We start from the raw sequence: 19,853 nt of genomic DNA, 5'->3' as shown, positions 1-19,853 counted from the left end.
TTTTAAAGTAGTGGCATCAAGTTATTTTTATTGTAAAAGTCTTACAGACCCTGACTGAGTTTGAGGGCCTGTTGTGCTAGGAACTGTACAAGCACATGGTAGAAGTCAGATCCTGCTACAAAGACAAAGATAGACACAGGAATCTTCCAAAAAAGTTTGGGGATTTCTAAAATATCTTTAACTCATAGCTCATGTATACAGCCATACCAATTTCATGGTCATGAAAAATGTGTCTCAGAGCATGAAATAAACTCTTCCCCGTGAAATCTCCCCCTTGCTGCTGGGAGCGCCCCAGCTGGGGCGGTTTTAGCTGCAAGTCCCTGCCAGCTGCGGAGGGACAGGACTTGTCCTTCTCTTGCATGGCAGCATTGGGGGAGTGAGGTGTGGGGTGGAGGAAGATCAGACCCACCTCTGAGTGTCTCCCCATGCTGGGTTGGGACCTCCATAGTTACAACACTGTGAAATTTCAGATGTAAACAGCTGAAATGTGAAATTGACCAAGTTTCAAACCCATGAAATTTGGTAGGGCCCTATTCCTGTACTGTGGGCAAAAGTTGGCAAAGTAATGAGAACACTAATGGGTTAATTGTCAAAGTGGTATGTGGATTTAGTTGCATGATTTCTGTCAACAATTCTGGGAATCAAGTGGCTTCCTGCGCTGCATGGGGAAAAAATTAATAACCAAACTAATATTTGGCCAGACCACTGCTTCATAAAAGCTGTGGTAGCTATGCTGTTGTTAAAGTTTATGGTCATTATATTGATTAACTTGTTTTGATGTGGGATATTTATTTGGGAGGACATATATAGAACTACATTAATGTTTGAAAGGGGTATAAGGGAGAATGAAAGGTAGCCTGCATTTTGGGCCTTCTACTTTCCCTTTTATTTTAAAAAGGGTCACTCTTCTTAAATTGAAAGCTTTTTTCCCTCTAATGATAAAATTATTCAAACGTCTAAATGAAAATTTTTGCACCAGAATTTATTTAATTCATATTTAAATAGCGGCATGTATGTTCTTTGGAATATAAAATAATTGTTTTTCTTTTCATACAGGGCTTTCTAGCAAAAGATCTTCAAGCTGAAGCTCTTAACCACCTGGATAAGAGGATAAAAGGAACTGCTGAGCAGTTCATGAAGATCCTGGAACAGATAGATGCCATTGTGAGTAAACAGTCAGACAAAGGGGCTGTATATTCCTCAAAACAAGCTTTTGGTTTGTTGCCTTTTGAAAGAACAGTTTGTTCTCTGTATGATATTTTTAAATACTAACAAAAAAATAAGTTACTTGGTTTGCTCCCTTTTTCTTCAATATCCAGTTCTTTTTCCTGTATGTCTTCAATGATCTCTTCATTTTGGTGTCCATGGCAGCTCCGATTTCTAAATGGTGACACTAATGCCTATGTATGCATCCCCATAATACAGAAGAGCACCATATTGGGCTGCAGCCTGTTATGTCCACATGAAATGGGTATCCTTTACTCAAGTTTTACCCTTCTTCATTTGTACTGCCAAAGCCTGTTAAACTAGAATATGTTACAGTAACATTAAGGGTCCGACAAAAACCAGGAAGACACTCTCCTGGTAATGCTTGGTTTGGTGGTAGGGAAGGTACAAACAGTGGTGAGCCCTCTGGTTAGTCAAACATGGATTTGTAAGTTTTGTATTTAAGACATTTGCAAACTGAGGACTGGACTGATTTCTTTGGAGTATATCAAGGTACTTGCATAGCCCTCATCGCCGCAGTATCTTGAGTGTCACACAGCCATTTATGGATTTTATCTTCACAGCACCCCTGTAAGGTAGGAAGTAGTATACTTTCTCCCTTACAGATGGGGAAGTGAAATACAGGTAGACTAAGTGACCTGCCCAGGGCTACAGTGTGGCTGAGCTGGGAACTGGAAACAGGTCTCCTAAGTCCCAGTCCAGTACCTTATCCACTGGATCATGCTATCTGGAAAAGTTCCTTTCCCTCATATAACTGTACTGCATACCATACCTATTGTCCCCTATAGCATGTTTTGCGATAGTAATTCCTTAGGACCGAATCCAGCAGATGAATTTGCACAGGGTGGGCCCTTACACTCGCACAGAGCCCCATCCATTTCACCAGGGCGCCACATGAGTCTAGGGTTCTGTGTTGATCCAACTGCAGGATCAGGGCCTTAGGCTCTTTGTAATAATGAGTTGCTGGTGTAAAGCCTGGGAAAGAGAATCCACTTTAAAGAGGTGCTTTAATTTGGCCCCCACTCAAACTCTGCCAGCGTGTGTCTGTTGTGAGGACTAATAGGATTTTTAGGAAACTGATTTTTAGGTGACCTTATTTATTGCTTTTGTACTGTCACAACTGTAACAGAAATGTAAATGTTGAAGTTTTGTTACCAAGGGCATAGTTTAATTTGTAGTACACCACAAAATGATTTTTAACATTATTAAATACACTAATTTCTTTCTGTAACAGCTAAAACATTTAAAACTCAAAAAACAAATAATTGTTTACAGATTTCTTTATCTCTTTTATATGTAGAATCTTTCACAGGGGAAAAACATTGCTGGACAGTGTCTCAAATGGTATCTAATCCTTGTTTGGTAAAACGGAATCAGTTTTCGGTGGCAGATTTCACATTCCCAGGTCTCAGCATCTAGTGGTGATGATGACAGTGACTGTAATTAAGTTGGTCAATGAGTTGATATTGCTGTTGTCATGCTTTTGTGCTATGTTCATAGCTCACTGCCATGCTAAGTAAGTTGCCAAGTGCTTGTCCCGATAAATTGGCAACATTGTCCCATCAAAGCATATTTCTGATGGTCCATATATAGACACTGACTTCTGTTTTCAATAGATTTTGGTCTATTGCTGTACTAATTCTGTCCCCTAATCAACAGTTTTTAGTTCAAACTCAATTTACACCATTTCTTTGTATGCTTTCTTTCAAAAATAGTTGATATGTTAAATAATCTTCTTGACACCTTTCATCACTTCAGTCTAAGCACAGCATTTCAAGCCTACCCTGCAATGGCCAGACCAAGGAGTGTAAAGGTAGTTACTGTCCAAGATCAGTCAAACTGTAGCTTCTTCTGAGATTACCATCAAGGATGTCATTTGTCGTGATGACTCTTGTGCTTTAGGAACAAGGCTGAAATCACAAATTTAATTCATGTAGGACATGGAACAGCTGTCAGACTGTGTCAATTTTTGTTCATTGCTAGCCTGGATTGGATTTTAATCTGATTTAGAGGTGAATGAATGACTGTATATCTTGAGGCATCTAATCCCCAATTTTCATATTTTAATATAAAAGAACTAGAGTTGCACAGTAAATGCCAAAGCCAAACAAAAAAGCTACCTTCTGTTTTTTTAGCCTGCTACCTGGCTGAGTATTTACATCCTGGATTGGAAAAAACTAATGTCAGAGAACAAAGGTTTCTAGTATGGGTCCCTAATTTCAGTGAGAGGTCAATAACTAAAATCAAATGTGACCACATGGAATGCATTCAGACTGTCCTTCGAACTTCTAGTAGTCAGTAAAATACCTTCTTCTGCTCTTTGCAAAAACTACTTTTAGCTACTACTTTGGAAATTCATTCTCACTTCATGGCCAAAGTATTATGTACAGCATGTCAGACGGGACTTTCAGCTTCAGTTAGGGCTATAAGATTTTAGCAGTTTTACAAAAGTTAGTGATTTATAGGAAGTATTGAAGTGTCTGGCTTTGAAGACTTCTGCCTACTGTGAAGGTGAAGCAGTCAAAGTTAAAATGATCAGTTGTAAAGAAAAAAGTGATCAATTACAATTTACATCCTTCTTGTTGTAGCTGATTATTTGTATTCCAGTAGTGCCTATGAGTCCTAGCCATGAACTAGGACCCCATTTTTTTTCTAAACACAGTATAAATTAAACAAAAAGATAGCCCCTGCCGCAAAGAGCAGTTAGCCTAATTTCACCTGGCATGAGTTTTAAGTGATATATGCAACCCTATATCTTACCCCCCTTTGCTATGAAATTTTAATTGCAAATGCATATTTGGTTACTGTTGTCCTTGACCTGTTTAAAAGGCAAAATAAACAGAAATGTCTTCTCTGAAAATGGTTCATGTAAGATGCATAGAAGACATTTTTCTCCAGGGTGGACATAGCAGCTACAGTGTGGACACAGTTCTTATCTTAAGAAGACAGGAAATATTAAAGCACATTTACACTCTTTTAAAATAAATGGTTTTGATCAAGAAAATACCAAGTTAGGGGAAAGAGCATGATTTATATGTAGCAAGCACCATAGTTATCTGCTTTAAAGTAACAAAAATGAGTCTGTCCTCCCTCCCCTTGATTTTAACCCATGCTGCACTTTTCACTTGATACAAATTCCAGATACATTCATATTAAATACTGATTACTTTGGCAAACACACCAAGGGTTAAAAAAAGATATTTAATATTACAGTTAGGAAACATTTGTTAGATGTATTACAATTTACTAGGAGCACAGACATTTCATGTCAAGGTAAAACCTTGTTTTGTCCCTCAGTGCTTAGAATGATGTACGTTTATTTCTGAAGCTTTGTAAGTTTCTTATTTTTCTTAATTGCAAATATTTACTTTGTAAGCATTCCTTGGTGTCTTAATATGAATAATAAACATAAAACCAAAGATTTTGGGGGAGAGTTTCAAAAGTACAAATAGAAGGTAGTCACACCTGTCTTTAATGGGAGTTAGGCACCTACCTGTCATTTGTGCCTTCAAAAATCTCCCTATTTATACTATAGTTTATTATTATTATTATTTTCTTTGTTTAGTATTTAAGAAGCTGCTAAAATATCTGCATAATCATTAAAATTTGGATGTAACGATGTGGTGTGCTTATGCAACTTACTCACCAAACTTAATGTTACAATAAGACTATGGAGGGATTGTTAAAAGATGAAGCCACACACTTCAATACTATAAACCTTAAAGATATTACATTTAAGTAGTAACAATTCTTTATTATAGATCATCTATGCTTATACTCATTTACAAGCTTTTCAAGTTCTTTTTAAGCATTTGAGGAACAGAAATGCTAATTTAGAGAATGGAATGGTAAGAAAAACCTAAAAATAACATTTTCCCATGATTCCAAGACCTGTCATTCCCAAGACGGATAGTCCATGAATATAAATTTGACCAGCAATTAGTAAATACGTATTATCTGACTGCACCTGCATGAACTGTTATAAACCCTGTTCTCTGAACCCAACCCAACACTAAGAGGTGTGTTCTCCACTTACATTGAACTCTGGACCTGATCCATTGCCTGTTGAAGTCTGTGAAAAGATTTTTGAGGTTATTCTTGGAACCAGGACCTCTGAGGAACAAAAGTGAATAAATTGCTCTTTGAAATTAATACAGTTTAGGAGAAGAGAAGAAAATGAGATGGTGACAAAGAAACAACAGAACACACAGAAGACGCTTCCTACACAGTATAAATATATACAGTAGAAAGCATTTTTTAGCCCAAGCACTGCTCTGCAAGAAATGCCACCACCAAAGCTCAAAGTTCACTTGGTGAGAGAGTCTTGCATAAGCACTGCCTAGGGTTAGGTTAACTTTACTGTTAAGCTTGATTTTAATTAAATATTGAAATGTTATTGTGACTTAAGGTTTAATACCAGCTTCATCTGTTAAACCCTGAATAGTTGGACAACGTATTCCTGGAGAGGAGACGTAAACTGACTAAGGTAAAACAGAGAGACTCTGGGATTTAATTTCAATTTAAAATTCTTACTCTTTGTTAATCTACCTGCAAACCTTTCTTTAAGAAAGTTGGCGAGTTATGACACAAAGAGCTCTAATTTCACTCCTGCATGGAACCCTGTTGAGATATCAGTGGGCCTTTGTACAAACACAAGGATTTGTCTGTGTGGATTCAGTTACAGAACTGGGGCCTAAGACTTTAAACGTGTGATCTCTGAGTGGCTCCTTTAACTGATTTAAAGTTCTCCTACAGTTACAAAATTCATATTTTATAAATGGACATTTTGCTAATTCCTGTTTTAATTTATCAATGATAAACCAAACAGGAATCGGCTACCTTTAAACAAACCTTCCTTCACCATCAATAAACTGTCAAGTCTGTTCTAATTATATTGATAATTACTTTTGAGAATAATTTTCAGACTGTAGAAAACACTTCCCTGGGCAAAAAGCAGGTCTCCCTCTTGTATTGGAAGCTCTCTGTCAGTCTTCAGACACAAGAAGACCTTGAAAAGGGACTAACGTCTTATTTCCTATTTTTATTTTTCTTTGTAAAATTATTAAAATCTTTGAATTATTTTGCTTGTCTAAGTCATGGCATCCACAAGGCACAGTAAGAACCTTTGTGTCAAATAGTAGGATTACATCCCTGAATTTGAGAAACAATTAATAATTAGTTATACCTGATCTCTGTTTCTCCAGTTTATAATTTGTAGTAATTTGGGGATAAAATTGGTTTGGTACTGAACACGCTGGCTCATGCCTCTTTCATACCCTCACTAGGTATGGTATTTTTATTGCTAAAATGGTATTTCATTATAGAAAATCAGATGGAAGAGTGCGTGCACTTTCTTTCAGTAGAGTTGCAAAATTTCCTACCACAAAATAAATCCACTAGAAAACTTTGTTCTGAATTTTTTATAATAAAAAGATAACTTCAACGTCTCTAAGTGGCAGTTATATCATTTATTCCAAAGGCTTTGTTTTTTGTTTAACAGTTATTTTGTTGGTATTTATTTTTGGTTTTAGCATTGGTGTTTGAACATGTTGGAGTTTAAAAATTTTCTTCATTTTCATAATGTCCTCAATACATACAATTTGTGAAAGAAAACCATAAAGTAGATTCCCCTTAATCAGCCTGCCTCATTGGAATACAGAGGTGCACGTTAAGGGAGTTGCAATGAATAAGGGCTCATTGCAATACATTGTACTGTGGAATATGTCATTAATTGCTTTAAAAGAAAATCTTGGTGAATAAAACTTACACATTAGCTATTACAAAAGATCAGTGTGACACCTAAAATGATAAGCATTTGAAAAATCAAACATTGGAAGGTGGACATACACTAGGTTGCCATGTCATAATGTGGCTCTTGGTTGATTAAACCATTATGACAATATGTGTTTGACCTCCAAGAATTGCTTCTTGGATGAAGTTACATAGTTTATGTTGTCAAATACCTACAAATTATGCTAGTGGTTGGAGCCCATGGCTGTATGATTATGTGGAATCTCTTCGATTACTGGTAGAGCTGCTCCTGAATCTGCCCAGTACTGTAAATCTGAAGGAACTAAGGCCATGTTAGGCAAATAAAACCAACTGATTAGATGTAAGGTACATTATAGTGAGGGAGATTAGACACTGGGAACCAGCAGATTCATGGAATGAATGCATATGTTTTCTAACAATTGTATGGTTTATCACTCCATATCAGGCATTGAAGGAGGGAGATATGGAGGATTTATGGATTGTATTATGACAGGACTTGAAAAATTAACTTTTTAAAGGCAAGTAGGAGAAATTCTGTTTGGTGCTGGTAGTGGTGGTCATCAATTTCTAAACAATTTAAGCTTTCGTTTAAAAAAAATAAAAAGAAAAGAGTGTCTATCCTGATGGTTGCAAAGGGACTTTGCAAATGTGAACTGCTGCAGTGCTATCTTCCTGAGTCTGCAGATGACCCTCTCTGGTGCCTCTGCTGCTGCTCATAGATTTCCTTACCCTCAGAGAGAAATTAACATTAACATTGATGCTATTCCGAGCCCTGTGGGCAGCACTGAAAATTGACAAGAATTAGATCAGCTTTGCATGACTGCAGATTGGGAAAGCCTGATCAGGAAAGCTAAAGGTTTAGAAGCCCCCCACCCCCCAAGTCCGAAGACTAGGAAGTAGTAGCAGAAACAACTTCCACTTAAACAGTTAGGGATTCTTAAGGTGGTATGTGGGAAAGAGAACTCCTTACCCCTCCACCAGCAACGGGGAGTGGGAGTGAAGGGGATTTCAGATTTCAGACATGTATGAGCAAGAGACTGATGCTAAGGAAGGAACCTCAGAACGGATCCCAGGAGCACAGCCTCCTCTCTCTCTGCAGGGATATATGTGTGGAGTCTGGGTGTTATTGTTTCTAGTAACATTCATAGCATGCTAAGCACTGCACTAAGACAAAAGAAGGCACAGTCCCTGACCCAAGAGTTAACCCTAGACTTCACTGGTGCCCCAACCCAACTTTTTTATAATGGCCTCTGGCTTGTAGGCCTCTGGTATATTTTTCAACTTCTATAGTAGATGAAAACACAGTTTAAGAGATTGCCCATTAGTCTAGGGCTAAAAGAAAGGATTGTTCCTCCCCCCACCCGTCCTTGTGGCCTAGTATCCTGAAAGGCTAAGCACCTGCAGGTCCAAATGGGAGGCCTAGTTGCTTAGCACATCTCAGACTCAGGTCCTATCTTCTTATAACTATATATGTGATTGTTGTTTACCTACAGCTGTATCAATTTTTCCTGTTACTTAACTTTGTCCAAAACTGTACCACATTATTGTCAATAATGGCCCACCTCAAAAGTATAAAGTATTTAAAACTTGTTAAAACACACAAACTCACTAATATAGCAAATGTCATGAGCAGGGAAGCTGAAGCAATATAAATGAACAAAGGGGTGCCCAACAGGAAACTAACACCAGAAAACACCAGTTCACATTCATTAATTCCTGTAAATAAGCTTCAGAGAAGACCAGGCATGTAGCTTTAAATGGACTAGCTGTTCCACTGAACCTTCATTATTTAGACTTTTGGAAATGGATTCCTTTGAATCCCAGTTTAAATAGAGGTGCATGCCTGTTAAAAGGATTCCACTGTGTAACTGAATGCTAATATATATATATATATATATGTTTGTACAGCTTTTCCTTATGTTTTGTTCATTGATTTCAAGATGAATCAATATCAAATTGTTCATTTATTTACTGCAGAATCTGCCAGAGAATTTCAGTGATTGCAAACTGAAAAAGAAGGGGTTGGTGAAAAAAGTTCAGGTGAGTCTTGCATTAAATAAATGTTGAGCACTTGCACAGCAGCAGCTGATCTGCTAAAATAAAAGGCCCAGGGTTAGATCCCAGGAGATCCTTTAGATTTTTAGGCATTGGCTCTTGGAGGGACGGGTTATCAATCCTCTCAAAGAGCAGTAACACACCAACATTTTATAAACTGCCACAAAAAGGGATGGAGTTACATAGTTTATGATGTTGTCAAATATTTACAAATTAAGCTAGTGGTTAGTGCCTATGGCTGTAGAATCTCTTTGATTACCAGCAAGGAAAAACACTTCTCACTTTAGCTCTCCTGCGTCTGTATGGGGTGGAAAATGAATGAAAGTGCAGATAGACATGTATGCCATAAAAATAGCACCTTGGTAGACAGGTGAAAAAGGGTAGGAGGCAGAGTTCCCCATCATTTTGAACACAACAGAGTTAGGATATTTGTGGGTTTTTTCTTTTATATAATACTTACTTTGCTATAAACTGAGCACCTTTATCTCAAGAATGAAATCTGGGTTAGAGGAGAAATATGCTGGGTAAAATACTGTTTTTTGTTCCTGTTGGGTGTTGCTTACAGTTATTCCCAGATGACTATTCTTTCAATATGAAAACATAGTGGAGTTCTCTTACTTGATACAAGAATCTTAACCCCTCCAGGAAAAGAGAGAATGGCATCCATAGGTAGGCGGTGATGCTGCTGCTGTTTTTAATTGTATTGTAGTAGCACCAGTCGCAGACTGGAGTCCCATTCTAGTACGTATTGTACAGACATGACCTAAAAAGATAGTCCTGGCCCTAGAGAACGAAAAACTTAGCACACAACAAATGGATGAAACAAACAGATAGGGAAACTTAATTCTGTCTAAATAAATAAATATACTGTAGTCCCACTAGTGCTGATATAGGGTCTCCACCTGCAAGGGTAGTAGACCATGCCTTCTGTGGGGCACATTTGAGCCAGCAAACTGCTTCTCTGGTAATGCTGCAATTAGAGCAGTTACAGAGCAGCAAGTGGAAATACTAAAAACTTCTGTTAATGAATCAGCGTGCATTATGTATATGGCATTAAAAACTTCTGGCAGGTCACTCTTCATAAAATGTGCATAAATTAAGAAAAGAGTTTTATATCTTATACAGGAAGCACTTACTTAGGGCTCAGTCCTGGAAGCTGTTCCATGCAGAGCCCTACTGAAGTCAGTGGGGCTTTGTGCAGGCCCAGGGATATCACATGTGCTTTGAGTTGCAGGATCAGGGCCTAAGGTTGTAAGCTCTCAAGCAGAGATCAGGACTGTCCATGTGCTTATATAGACCCAGCACAATTGGTTCCCAATTTGATTGGAGTCTCTGATTGCTACTGTAATATAAATAATATAACATTAAACAAAATAAGTATCCACTTTAATTGCTAAAATTAGTCAATTAAGCCTGATACAAATATAGTGAAACTAAGAGAATTACCAATTTTATCTACAAGGCAGACAAGTTTCCATGTTCCACATCCACTAGAATAGTAGTATTCTCAGTGGTGCCCACAAACCTCTCTGGCACCTGATCTTCCCAATGGTGTAAGAGTTTCAGTTTGCAGTATAAAATGGACAGCAGCTGTTTGATTTGGCCTATTACCCTGTGTGGTCCGTTAATTTAATAATGGAGTTCTGTAAAGTTTATAGAAGAATGCATTTGTTAGCGACTAGCTTTATTGATGGGAGGCACCCAAGTGCTGATTGAACCTGTTAAATTTTTAAATACATAAAATTTAACATGCTGTGATATATGCTATATTGTGTGCATTCAGCGACATTACAATATTTAAATAGCTATATTACAATAATGGTAAATATGAAACTCTGCCTCAAAGAGTAATCCTAGGAGGAGGATTATATCTTCCACCAGGACAGTGGTTCTCTGTGGTGTAATAGCAGTCTATTTCTTTAGAACAAGTGAGTTTTAAGGCTGCCAGTCTCTCTCTGTTAACTCCCTTCACCTATAGTGGAGGATATAATACTGCCTTTTGGGACTGTGAGGGATGTGCAGCTGCTATATAATTCATGATAGTTACATGTTTTGCTGCTGTAATGTGGTTTGCTATTTGATTACAAGGGCTTAATTGAAGCAGGTGTTGGCTGTATGTATGCGGGAAAGAGAACAATAGCTTCAAATAACCACTCACTTATCCATTTGAAGCACAATACTAGACCCATTTGCTTGGACGGCCCACCTTTGACTGAAACCCGTGCCCCCTGCAGCTCAATGGACCAGTTTGTCAAGAAAAGTGAAGGAGAATCACAAGTTGTAAACACAGTGGAACCTAAGACAGGGTTTCTCGGGGGATAAAAGTGACATTTATGGCTGGGAGGGAGTTGTTGACAGGGACTGTGTTCTAGGAGCAGGCTGACATGGGGTACATCTGCACTGAAGCAGCACAGCTACAGCGCTTCAGCCGAGCCGCTCTAATAACTTACATCCATGAAAGGATTTTTCCATCAATGCAAGTAATCCATCTCTCTGAGAATCAGTAGCAAGGTTGATAGAAGAATCCTTCCATTGAACTAGCCATGTCTACACTGGGGAATAGGTTGACCTAACTTCATTGTTCAATACATAAAATTTTTCTAGGCAAGGTTGACTTTAGTTTTAAGTATAGATTGGGCCATAGACATGCCCTGCGTAGGGAGACTGATGCAGTTGTCCCTTCCAGAGCTAGATTTGCAAATAGACTGCATCATTGTTTTACAGAGACGAGGTGGGCAAGGTAATATCTTTTTTCGGACCAGTTTCTGTTGGTGAGACAAGCTTTTGAGCTACACAGCTCTTCTTCAGGACTCAGCCTTGTCTCTCTAATATCCTAGGACCAGGAAGGCTACAACAGCACTGCAAACAAAGGAAGTGATTGTTTTACAGTCTTTTTTCTCTTGTTTTGCTGTATCCCTGCTGTTCAGCTTAAACAATACTTTGTCATTGTATAAATGGCTGGTTACAGCTCCTGAAGGAAGACTTGCAGGTGTGAAGCCCAGCTGGGCCTGCTGAGCAGTCATGTTTCGTATATAGGGGGCTGGAGCCTGAGACCCAGTCTAAGAGCAGAGAATCTTGGGATTCTAGTTATGAACTGTGGCAGGGACCATCAGCTCTTACCGGCTTTCTGTTGGGCAATCAATAGACATCCTATGCAGTTGGTATTTGATAAGATGTGAAAGCTCACAGTCATGGGTGAGAATCATACACTGGTTGGGGTATCTCTTACTGGAATTTGTAGGGTGATAACGAACTACTGCGTTGAGTTGGGAAGGAATCCCTTCATCCTCTTTCTGCACGTGGCTTCCCAGCTGGAGGCGTGGGGTTCACTTTGCCCTAGAGCAGAGGTTCACAAAGTGCTTTTTTCATTTTATTGTTGTGCCCCTCCATCTCCAAAGAAGCCACATAAACATAGCCTCCTTCCCCTGCCCCTGCCAACTCCTGCCCATCAGTGGCAGAAAGTGAGTCAGTGAGGGGAATGGGTGGGCTCATGCCTGTGACAGCAGTGGGATCTGGCTGGCTCTAGCCCCAGAGGAGCCCAAGGCAACGCAAAGCAGACCAGTGCTTGTATTCCACCGCCTTACCCAGAGCATCTCACTGCCACAGGCTGTCTGAGCCAGGATAGGGCAGCAGGGGGGGGAAGCAGCAGGTTGCTGCCAAGGCATGCCTGTACTCCCTACCACCACTGGTGGATAATCCCTGCATGGTGTCCCCATTGCCCTGCCCTGGCCCAGACACCTAACTGGCCAAAGTCCCATCCGCCACTCCCCAGTTTGAAAACCAGTGCCCTAGAGCATTTGGGAGATGTAAGATTTGTAGGTTTAATGAAGGTTGCTTAGTTTGGTTTGGTACAGCTTTCAGTGGACAGGAATTCTTTGCAGTATTGGTGCCAAGTACTTAAACATGTTAAGCTGTAAATGAGAAAACAGAAAAGGGGATTTATGGTTAATAGGTCAAGCCTATTTCCCCATCCCCATGCCTTGCTGATTGGCAATGCTAAATACTATTGGTCTGGTGGCACTCTGCTGTCCTCATTGAGCTGATGTATTAGATTTCTACTGGGTAATGGATGAAGGGAATTTTTTGTTCACTTACTTGATAAGCTCTAACAAAAGGGGTGGCCATTTCTGAACTCAGAAGAAACTGTGGAGTTGTCTTTACCTCCAACTTCATGGTGGGAGCACTGTCATTTTAAAAAAAAAATCATATTCTTGGGGAAATAGTTTATCACTCCACAGTAATACTCACATTTAACTTTTGTTTGCGATTTTTATTTTCAGGCTTTTCTTGCCCAGTGTGACACAGTTGAAGGAAGTATTGGTCAAGAAATGGATAAGCTACAATCGAAGAACTTGGCACTGGCAGAATGAGGCATCACTCTCAATAAATAGGAGAAATAATTGCTCTGTGAGCAAGAAGAAAAGTTTGCTCTTTGTTTTGGAGCACATATTCAGCTGCTTCTTCTTTTTTTTAAAGCCCAGTCTGTTTAGACTGGTACTTGTCAATCATTACTTGCTGGTTGTCACATTTACCACTCACTCAGAGCTCTTCTTTTCAAAAGAAAACAATCCTCCCTGAAGAAATACAGAAATGTCTTTGTGGGGGATGGTTATGCATGTTTTAGTTAATGAAATACTATAGCACATTATACAGTTCCGAGAGGTGGGCAACTTTGGACCATTATTTTCTTTTTACAAAGACACTGTTGTTAACTTGTTTGTTTTTCTCTACTCTCACATTTTCCACTATGTTATCAAAATTATTTGCAGTTCAAAAGATAAGTTTGGAAAACCATACAAGTGACATAGGTTGCAGCTGTAGGACTTTAGCTTGACTGAAAAAGCCAGGTTGATACAATAGTTGAGACATCTAGCATTTTAGTAGAACATTTAGAGCAATAAATAGTATCACACATCTATACCTATTTAACACTTGTGTGTGTTCATAAGTATAGGAAAACTTGACTACAGTGGAAGTTGTAACTATTTTAGCCTTAAACTGTCTGGGTAAATGGAACTACTGTAAAATGTATGGTACTTAATTTAACTAGTGTTTAAATTTCAGTGAACACCTTGGCACTTTTTTTCGTTATACATATTTCTGATATACTGTGTATATAGCATGTATTTGTTTTCTGTGGTATACTCTCTCTTTGAGTAATGGTGTGAAATGGAACAGGATAATTCATACTGCTTATACAGGAAGTGGTCAATCCAATCAAGCTCTGAGAATGGAGCTATTTTATCAGAGTATTTTTTGACTATGTGTTTCACTGAGTTACTGCAATTTACAGATAAATTGCAATTGATCATTTCTTTTCCCTTGAGAGTTAGCGGATGAATATTTATTAATCTATAATGTGTATTACAAAGTGAAATTTCAAAACAGATGTTAAAAAATGTCCTGCCATTGTTAGCATCTCCATAATGAGAGCTGCCATTTCACTGCTACTTCTGCTAGGAAAGAATTCATCAATAAGCACTTGCTTTGGTGACAAGCCGGGAACCCTCAACTCACATTAGACTCTGTGGAAGTTAAGGGTGTTCTGGATCACTTGCCAACTAAGTGAATGAGAATCTTTGTGTTTTTATAAGTGTTTTAAGGTAAGTTCTCTTTACCAGAAAAAAATTGCAAAATGTAAGTGTCGATCATATTTCAATAAAGTTAAAAAATTCCTAATAAAATAATGGACCTCAAAATAGTGACAGTCCTCCCAACATTTCTCCTGCAGTCATAATCAGAGGAGAACTTCCAGAGTGTCGCAATCTGTTATCTGGGCAGTATAGTAGCTCTGTTTCTTTTTAAAAATTGGTAGTTTTTGTTGTAAAGAAAGTTTTAAAAAATTAGTTGTTCTGTTTTACCAAATATAACTAGATGAAGTAACTATATTTTCAGGTAAATTGCACTTTTCTGTTAAATTGCAGTATTCCTTTAAAGTTGTAATAGTTTTCAGTATTACACCCACTTGTCAGGGTCTGTAAAAGTCTGCAGTAGGCTGAAACTTGACAGACAAGCTCTTGGCTTAAAATGAATTTATTTTGTTTCTCATTACAAATTTTTAGAAAGAGCTGTTTTTAAGATAGGAAATAATTATATTTGTGGTTATACGTGATGTGATGCCAGCTTTAAGTGCCTAGCACTATGGTCATGCTCTGTGTGCCTGGGACTGCAATACTATTGAGAGGAGCAGATTTATATCCATTTCAGTGATGCCCCAGTTCAGTGCAGCAAAGCTGCTTCTGGGCCAGATCCTGCTCCATTTAATCCAATGGCAAAACTCCCACTGAATTCAATGGGTGCAGGATCAGCCTCTTATCAAGTGAGGAATTAGTCCTCACCTGTTTTACATGTAAACATGTATTACATTTAGTAAACTTTCAGGAGCGTGTGTAGCATAGAAGGGTTTCCCTCTTCCATGTGAGCAGAGCTGGGCAGGTCAGGTTAGATATAACTGCTGCTCCTTAGTAGTTCTTTATCCTGAGAAAAAACAGTGCAATCTTTGTGGTATTTATGAGCGGTCATCACGGTTGATATAGGCAAAGACTTTCAGTTAATGTAATAAAAGTGAAACCTATTAAGATTGCATCTTAAAATGTCATTTCTGCTGGTATAATTCAAAAGAACATGGGTGTTTGTTGTATCTTTTTTGCCAATATATTGTGCATTGAAAATTGATTTTGATAATGAAATCTAAAAACGAGTTAATTCATTTGGGAAAATGAATGACTTTTCATGTAAAAAGTTTTCCCCAAGGATTTTTAGTGTGGATTGACTAATAGTAGTTTCCAAAATAGGAAAGATTCATATCTGGTTTTTCCACAGTCATGGCCTCAATCTTTGGCAAAAAAATCATTTTCAAAAAGTGCAGTAGACTACTGCTGAGGAAGAGAGGGCAGAAAATGGGAATTTTTAAAATCAATGAAAATTTGGAAAGCTAAAACATGGATTCAGAAATCAAATTTAAGCAGTACTGTTCTGTTAATTATATGGGATAAGCACACTTCCCATTCAGTTATTGAATCCATTTTTCCTTCCTATCTTAAAAACAAAACACACCACTATTTCACCCCCTGCCATCTCAATAAAAGACAAACATGTTCTTTGCTTTTTCATTAGCCTCATTTTTCTCAACACCTCCCTCAATTGCTGTATTACATTGTAACTATTTGCACATTTCAAGCTAACATTCCTCTACTGTCTTTCATAAAAGACAACTTGTATTGTAAGTTGGAGTAAAACCACACCTTCACCCCCTAACTCCCTTCCTCAGGTCCCCTTTTGGCTGCAATGTGGTGCAAACCAAAACTAACATCTTTAGAGCTGCAAAATCTCAGAATTATGGAACATCTTGCTCCTTAATGTTCGAGTAACTTAAAATATCAAACTTTTAGTGGTGTTCTCTATGACCCAAGTTCTGCTGTTAGTCTCAGTGGTACAAATGTGGAATAATTCCTTTTACTTCATTAGAGTTACTCCCAATTTGCAATGGCCATGTGATAGTACAGAATTTGGGTTGATATTTTTATTTAACTTATTGTGCTACAGTAAATGAAAGGGGAAAAGGAAAATAAAATATGGAAAATACAATCAATTTCTATGTTGCTTATCTGATCATTTTGGTGTATAGTACAGAAATCCTGCTGATTAATCTACTCCCTATTGACTCTGTACTTAAATATACAGCAGCACCATTCTGTGGTAAGTTATTGAGAATTCACTGTAATGAAGTTGTACTACTTGTAGATATTTGATATCATGGCGCACATCTTTCAATAATGATGTATGTAATTAAGAATTATGTTTCACTTAATGAGGCTGGCATGAAGTGTGGAAGATATGGACAAGAGCTTGCCAACACCTCTTCCCTCTCAACGCTTGTGGAAGGAGGAAGCCGTGATCAGTTTAAGGACCAGTATCTTCTGAGTAACCTCTGGGGCTTTTACTAGAAAGCTAGTGATATTTATAAAAATGTGTACTCATAGCTTAGGCTTCTTAGTGGGAGCATTCAAAACAATTTCAGACTATTACAGGCCAATGGCCCCAACCAATGTTATAACCTAACTCCTTTAAACAACATTTTTTTGGATGTAGACTCTCAGGCAAAATGCTGAGTTTAAAAAGGGTGGGATGGGGGGGATTTGCACAGGCACAGGTGAACTGCAAAGGAATGTGAGTTTTCTAGCCACCACTAAGAATGCCCTTCCCTTGGTCTTCCCAAAATCTTAATCTACAGCTTCATAACAGAAAAGCTTTCTCCTCAGCTGTAGGGGAGAAAGACAGTCTTTGAGGTGGCCAGCAGGCAAGCCAATATACAGCCATACAGAATACAAATGTCACCACCTTGAGTTGCATGAAGAAGCAAAAATGAAGCCTGTGAAACAACATGGATCTAATGTTTTCACCAAGAAGACCTCTGCTAATAATGATGTGCCCTAGACAATGTTTCAAGATGGTCCAACGTGAGGTGTCTACAATGTGGAGGTGGCACATACATTTAAGTAAAGTCCACATGGGAGAGAGGAGGACATACTCTTCTATCTTAGTTCAAATGAGAAAGAAGCCGCCTTGGCCTCTGCTGGTAACTAGGCTTACCCTAACTAACCTATCCTTCACAAATGTAGACCTACCCCTGAAAAGAAATTGCTACAACCCCAGCCAGTTCTCCTTGAGCCTTCCTTCTGCTTACCAACAGCTCCTCCATCTTGTGCTCATTTAGCTTCAGATGTTTCTCAGAAGCCTGTCATGCAGTAGCTCTCTATATAACCTCTATTATATTCTCTGCTTTGCATTATCTGCTTTATTATGTTCCTATGATTATATTCAGCAGTAATGCAAGAAACTTACAGGCTTGTATCCTGTAAGACATTGGCTTCAGCAGTTAGCATGAGGCTTGAGGTCTATGAACTTTGGCAGAGATAAACTTAGGTAACCCATAAGTTTTGGGGAACTGGAAGTAGAATGTAAGAGGGAATTTTGTTCATAATGACATCAGCCAACCATAGAAATATGAACTAACACCAGCTTCTGGAATATTTTAGATGGAACATCCAACTACAAGAGTACCATGGCAACAAATTGATGTACATGATGGGGTGAAATCATAAATATATTAACCTATAGGGGAAAAAAACACCTTCACATTGGTAAGGGGAGGAAATAAAAAGAAAGAAGAGGGGAGAACCACCTACTGAATATGTATTAGACATGCTAAGGTTAAGGTAATATAAAAGTGGGATCCCAGTGCCCTCTGCTCATTGGGAATCAAAGTGCAGCCCTCTGCTCATTCGGAAGGGCACTCTGTACACTGCAGCCCAGGTTGGCTGGAGTTCATTAATTTCAGCTGAGCCTCCCTGTCTTGCCATCCTGGATTTGAGCCCACAGGTTAGTGAAAGGGAGAGCTCAGAACCAGGGGGAAGAGGGCATTCACCTGACCTGAGCTCAGTGCTGCGGGGAGCCAAGAAAGTAGATTTAAAAACAAGTCCACTAGCCGGCCTTCTTCCCACCCGCTTCCAAGGTTTGATTTCTGAAAACACCTGGGCAGCTAACCCTAGGCCAAGCAAGGGGAAGGAGTACAGGGGAGACAAAATCAAGGTAGCTCCACCTTTGATCCTGTAGTAAGGGCTTCATCTCTGGAGATACAGTGATCCGTGCCCCATTGGGGCACATGGCCCTGTCCCATCCCACCCCACCTTCCATCTGTGCAGGCCTCCCCCACCCTGCCCTCTTCATTAGCCATCTTTCTCTGCATAACAGAGTGGGCTACCTATCACAGAGCTGTGAGAAAGAACACATTTGGATAAAATCAAGCCCTGGCTAATGTGCTCCCCTCTCAAAGTGTGCCTGACTTTAGCAAAGTACTGAATTAGCCTCCACAAACTTCTCTTCCTCGCCTGCAGATTATAGTGATCTCAGGCCTGGTCTACACTGGGGGGGGGGGAAGGGTGTCGATGTAAGATACGCAACTTCAGCTATGGGAATACTATAGCTGAAGCTGAAGTATCTTATTCCGACTTACCGCATGGTGCAGTATCAACATCCGTGGCTCCCCTCCCGACTCCGCTACCACCGCTCAGTCTGGTGGAGTTCCGGAGTCGACGGGGACTGCGTTCGGGGATCGATATATCACATCTAGGTGAGACGCGATATATCGATTGATCGCTACCCGCCGATACGGCAGGTAGTCTGGACGTACCCTAGGCCTAAGAAGACCTGGAATGCCATTCCTTCTGAGGACACGCTTCATTGAAATGTAATGACATTGACTTGGTGTGCAAAAGAATGTACTACAAAGAGCATGGAATGGATTTTATTAATACTATTGAGCTGCTTGGTAGGGTTGCCAGGTGTCCGGTTTTTGACTGGGAACTCTGGTGGCTCTGGTCAGCTCCTGCACCTCCAGACGCAGAGCCCTCACCCCCCCACACCTCCCCCAACCCCCTGCCCCAACCTGGAGCCCTATCCCACACCCTCAACCCTACTTGTGAACCCACATTGGTGACTTCCGTCACTGTCACTGTAATAGGCAGTGAAAGTCGCTAGATTTGGTCACTTTGACACTTTCTCACTGGGGAAACCACAGTCACTAAATCTAGTGACAAAGTAGCTAAGGGTATGTCATCACTAGCAAAATTAAAGTGTTGCTGTGGCAGCACTTTAACATGGCTGTGTAGTCGTGGCACCAGCGCTGGGTGAGAGCTCTCCGAGTGCTGTAAAAAACCCACCCCCACAAGGTGAGTCGCTCCCAGCGCTAGTGCACGGTCTACTCTGGCACTTTGCAGCCCGAAACTTGCAGACGGGGG

At 39.5% G+C, this 19,853-nt stretch overlaps 1 protein-coding gene across 3 annotated transcripts in view; it reads left to right on the top strand.

Moving 5' to 3' along the window:
• The window catches only part of BAG1 (BAG cochaperone 1), a 37,974-nt gene extending 21,176 nt beyond the window's left edge, over nt 1-16,798 (top strand). For all 3 annotated transcript variants that reach the window (XM_050937820.1, XM_050937821.1, XM_050937822.1), the window contains 3 exons: nt 1,057-1,164; nt 8,977-9,039; nt 13,335-16,798. In XM_050937820.1, coding sequence (XP_050793777.1) covers nt 1,057-1,164; nt 8,977-9,039; nt 13,335-13,424 — 261 coding nt within the window. In that variant the 3' untranslated portion in view covers nt 13,425-16,798. The remainder of the gene's footprint in view (nt 1-1,056; nt 1,165-8,976; nt 9,040-13,334) is intronic.
• Nucleotides 16,799-19,853: the final 3,055 nt, after the last annotated feature.

This window comes from Gopherus flavomarginatus, chromosome 2 (genome assembly GCF_025201925.1).
Source record: "Gopherus flavomarginatus isolate rGopFla2 chromosome 2, rGopFla2.mat.asm, whole genome shotgun sequence".
NCBI lineage: Eukaryota > Metazoa > Chordata > Testudines > Testudinidae > Gopherus > Gopherus flavomarginatus.
Note: the sequence above shows the minus strand (reverse complement) of the source record. Positions and strands in the feature narration are given on the sequence as shown.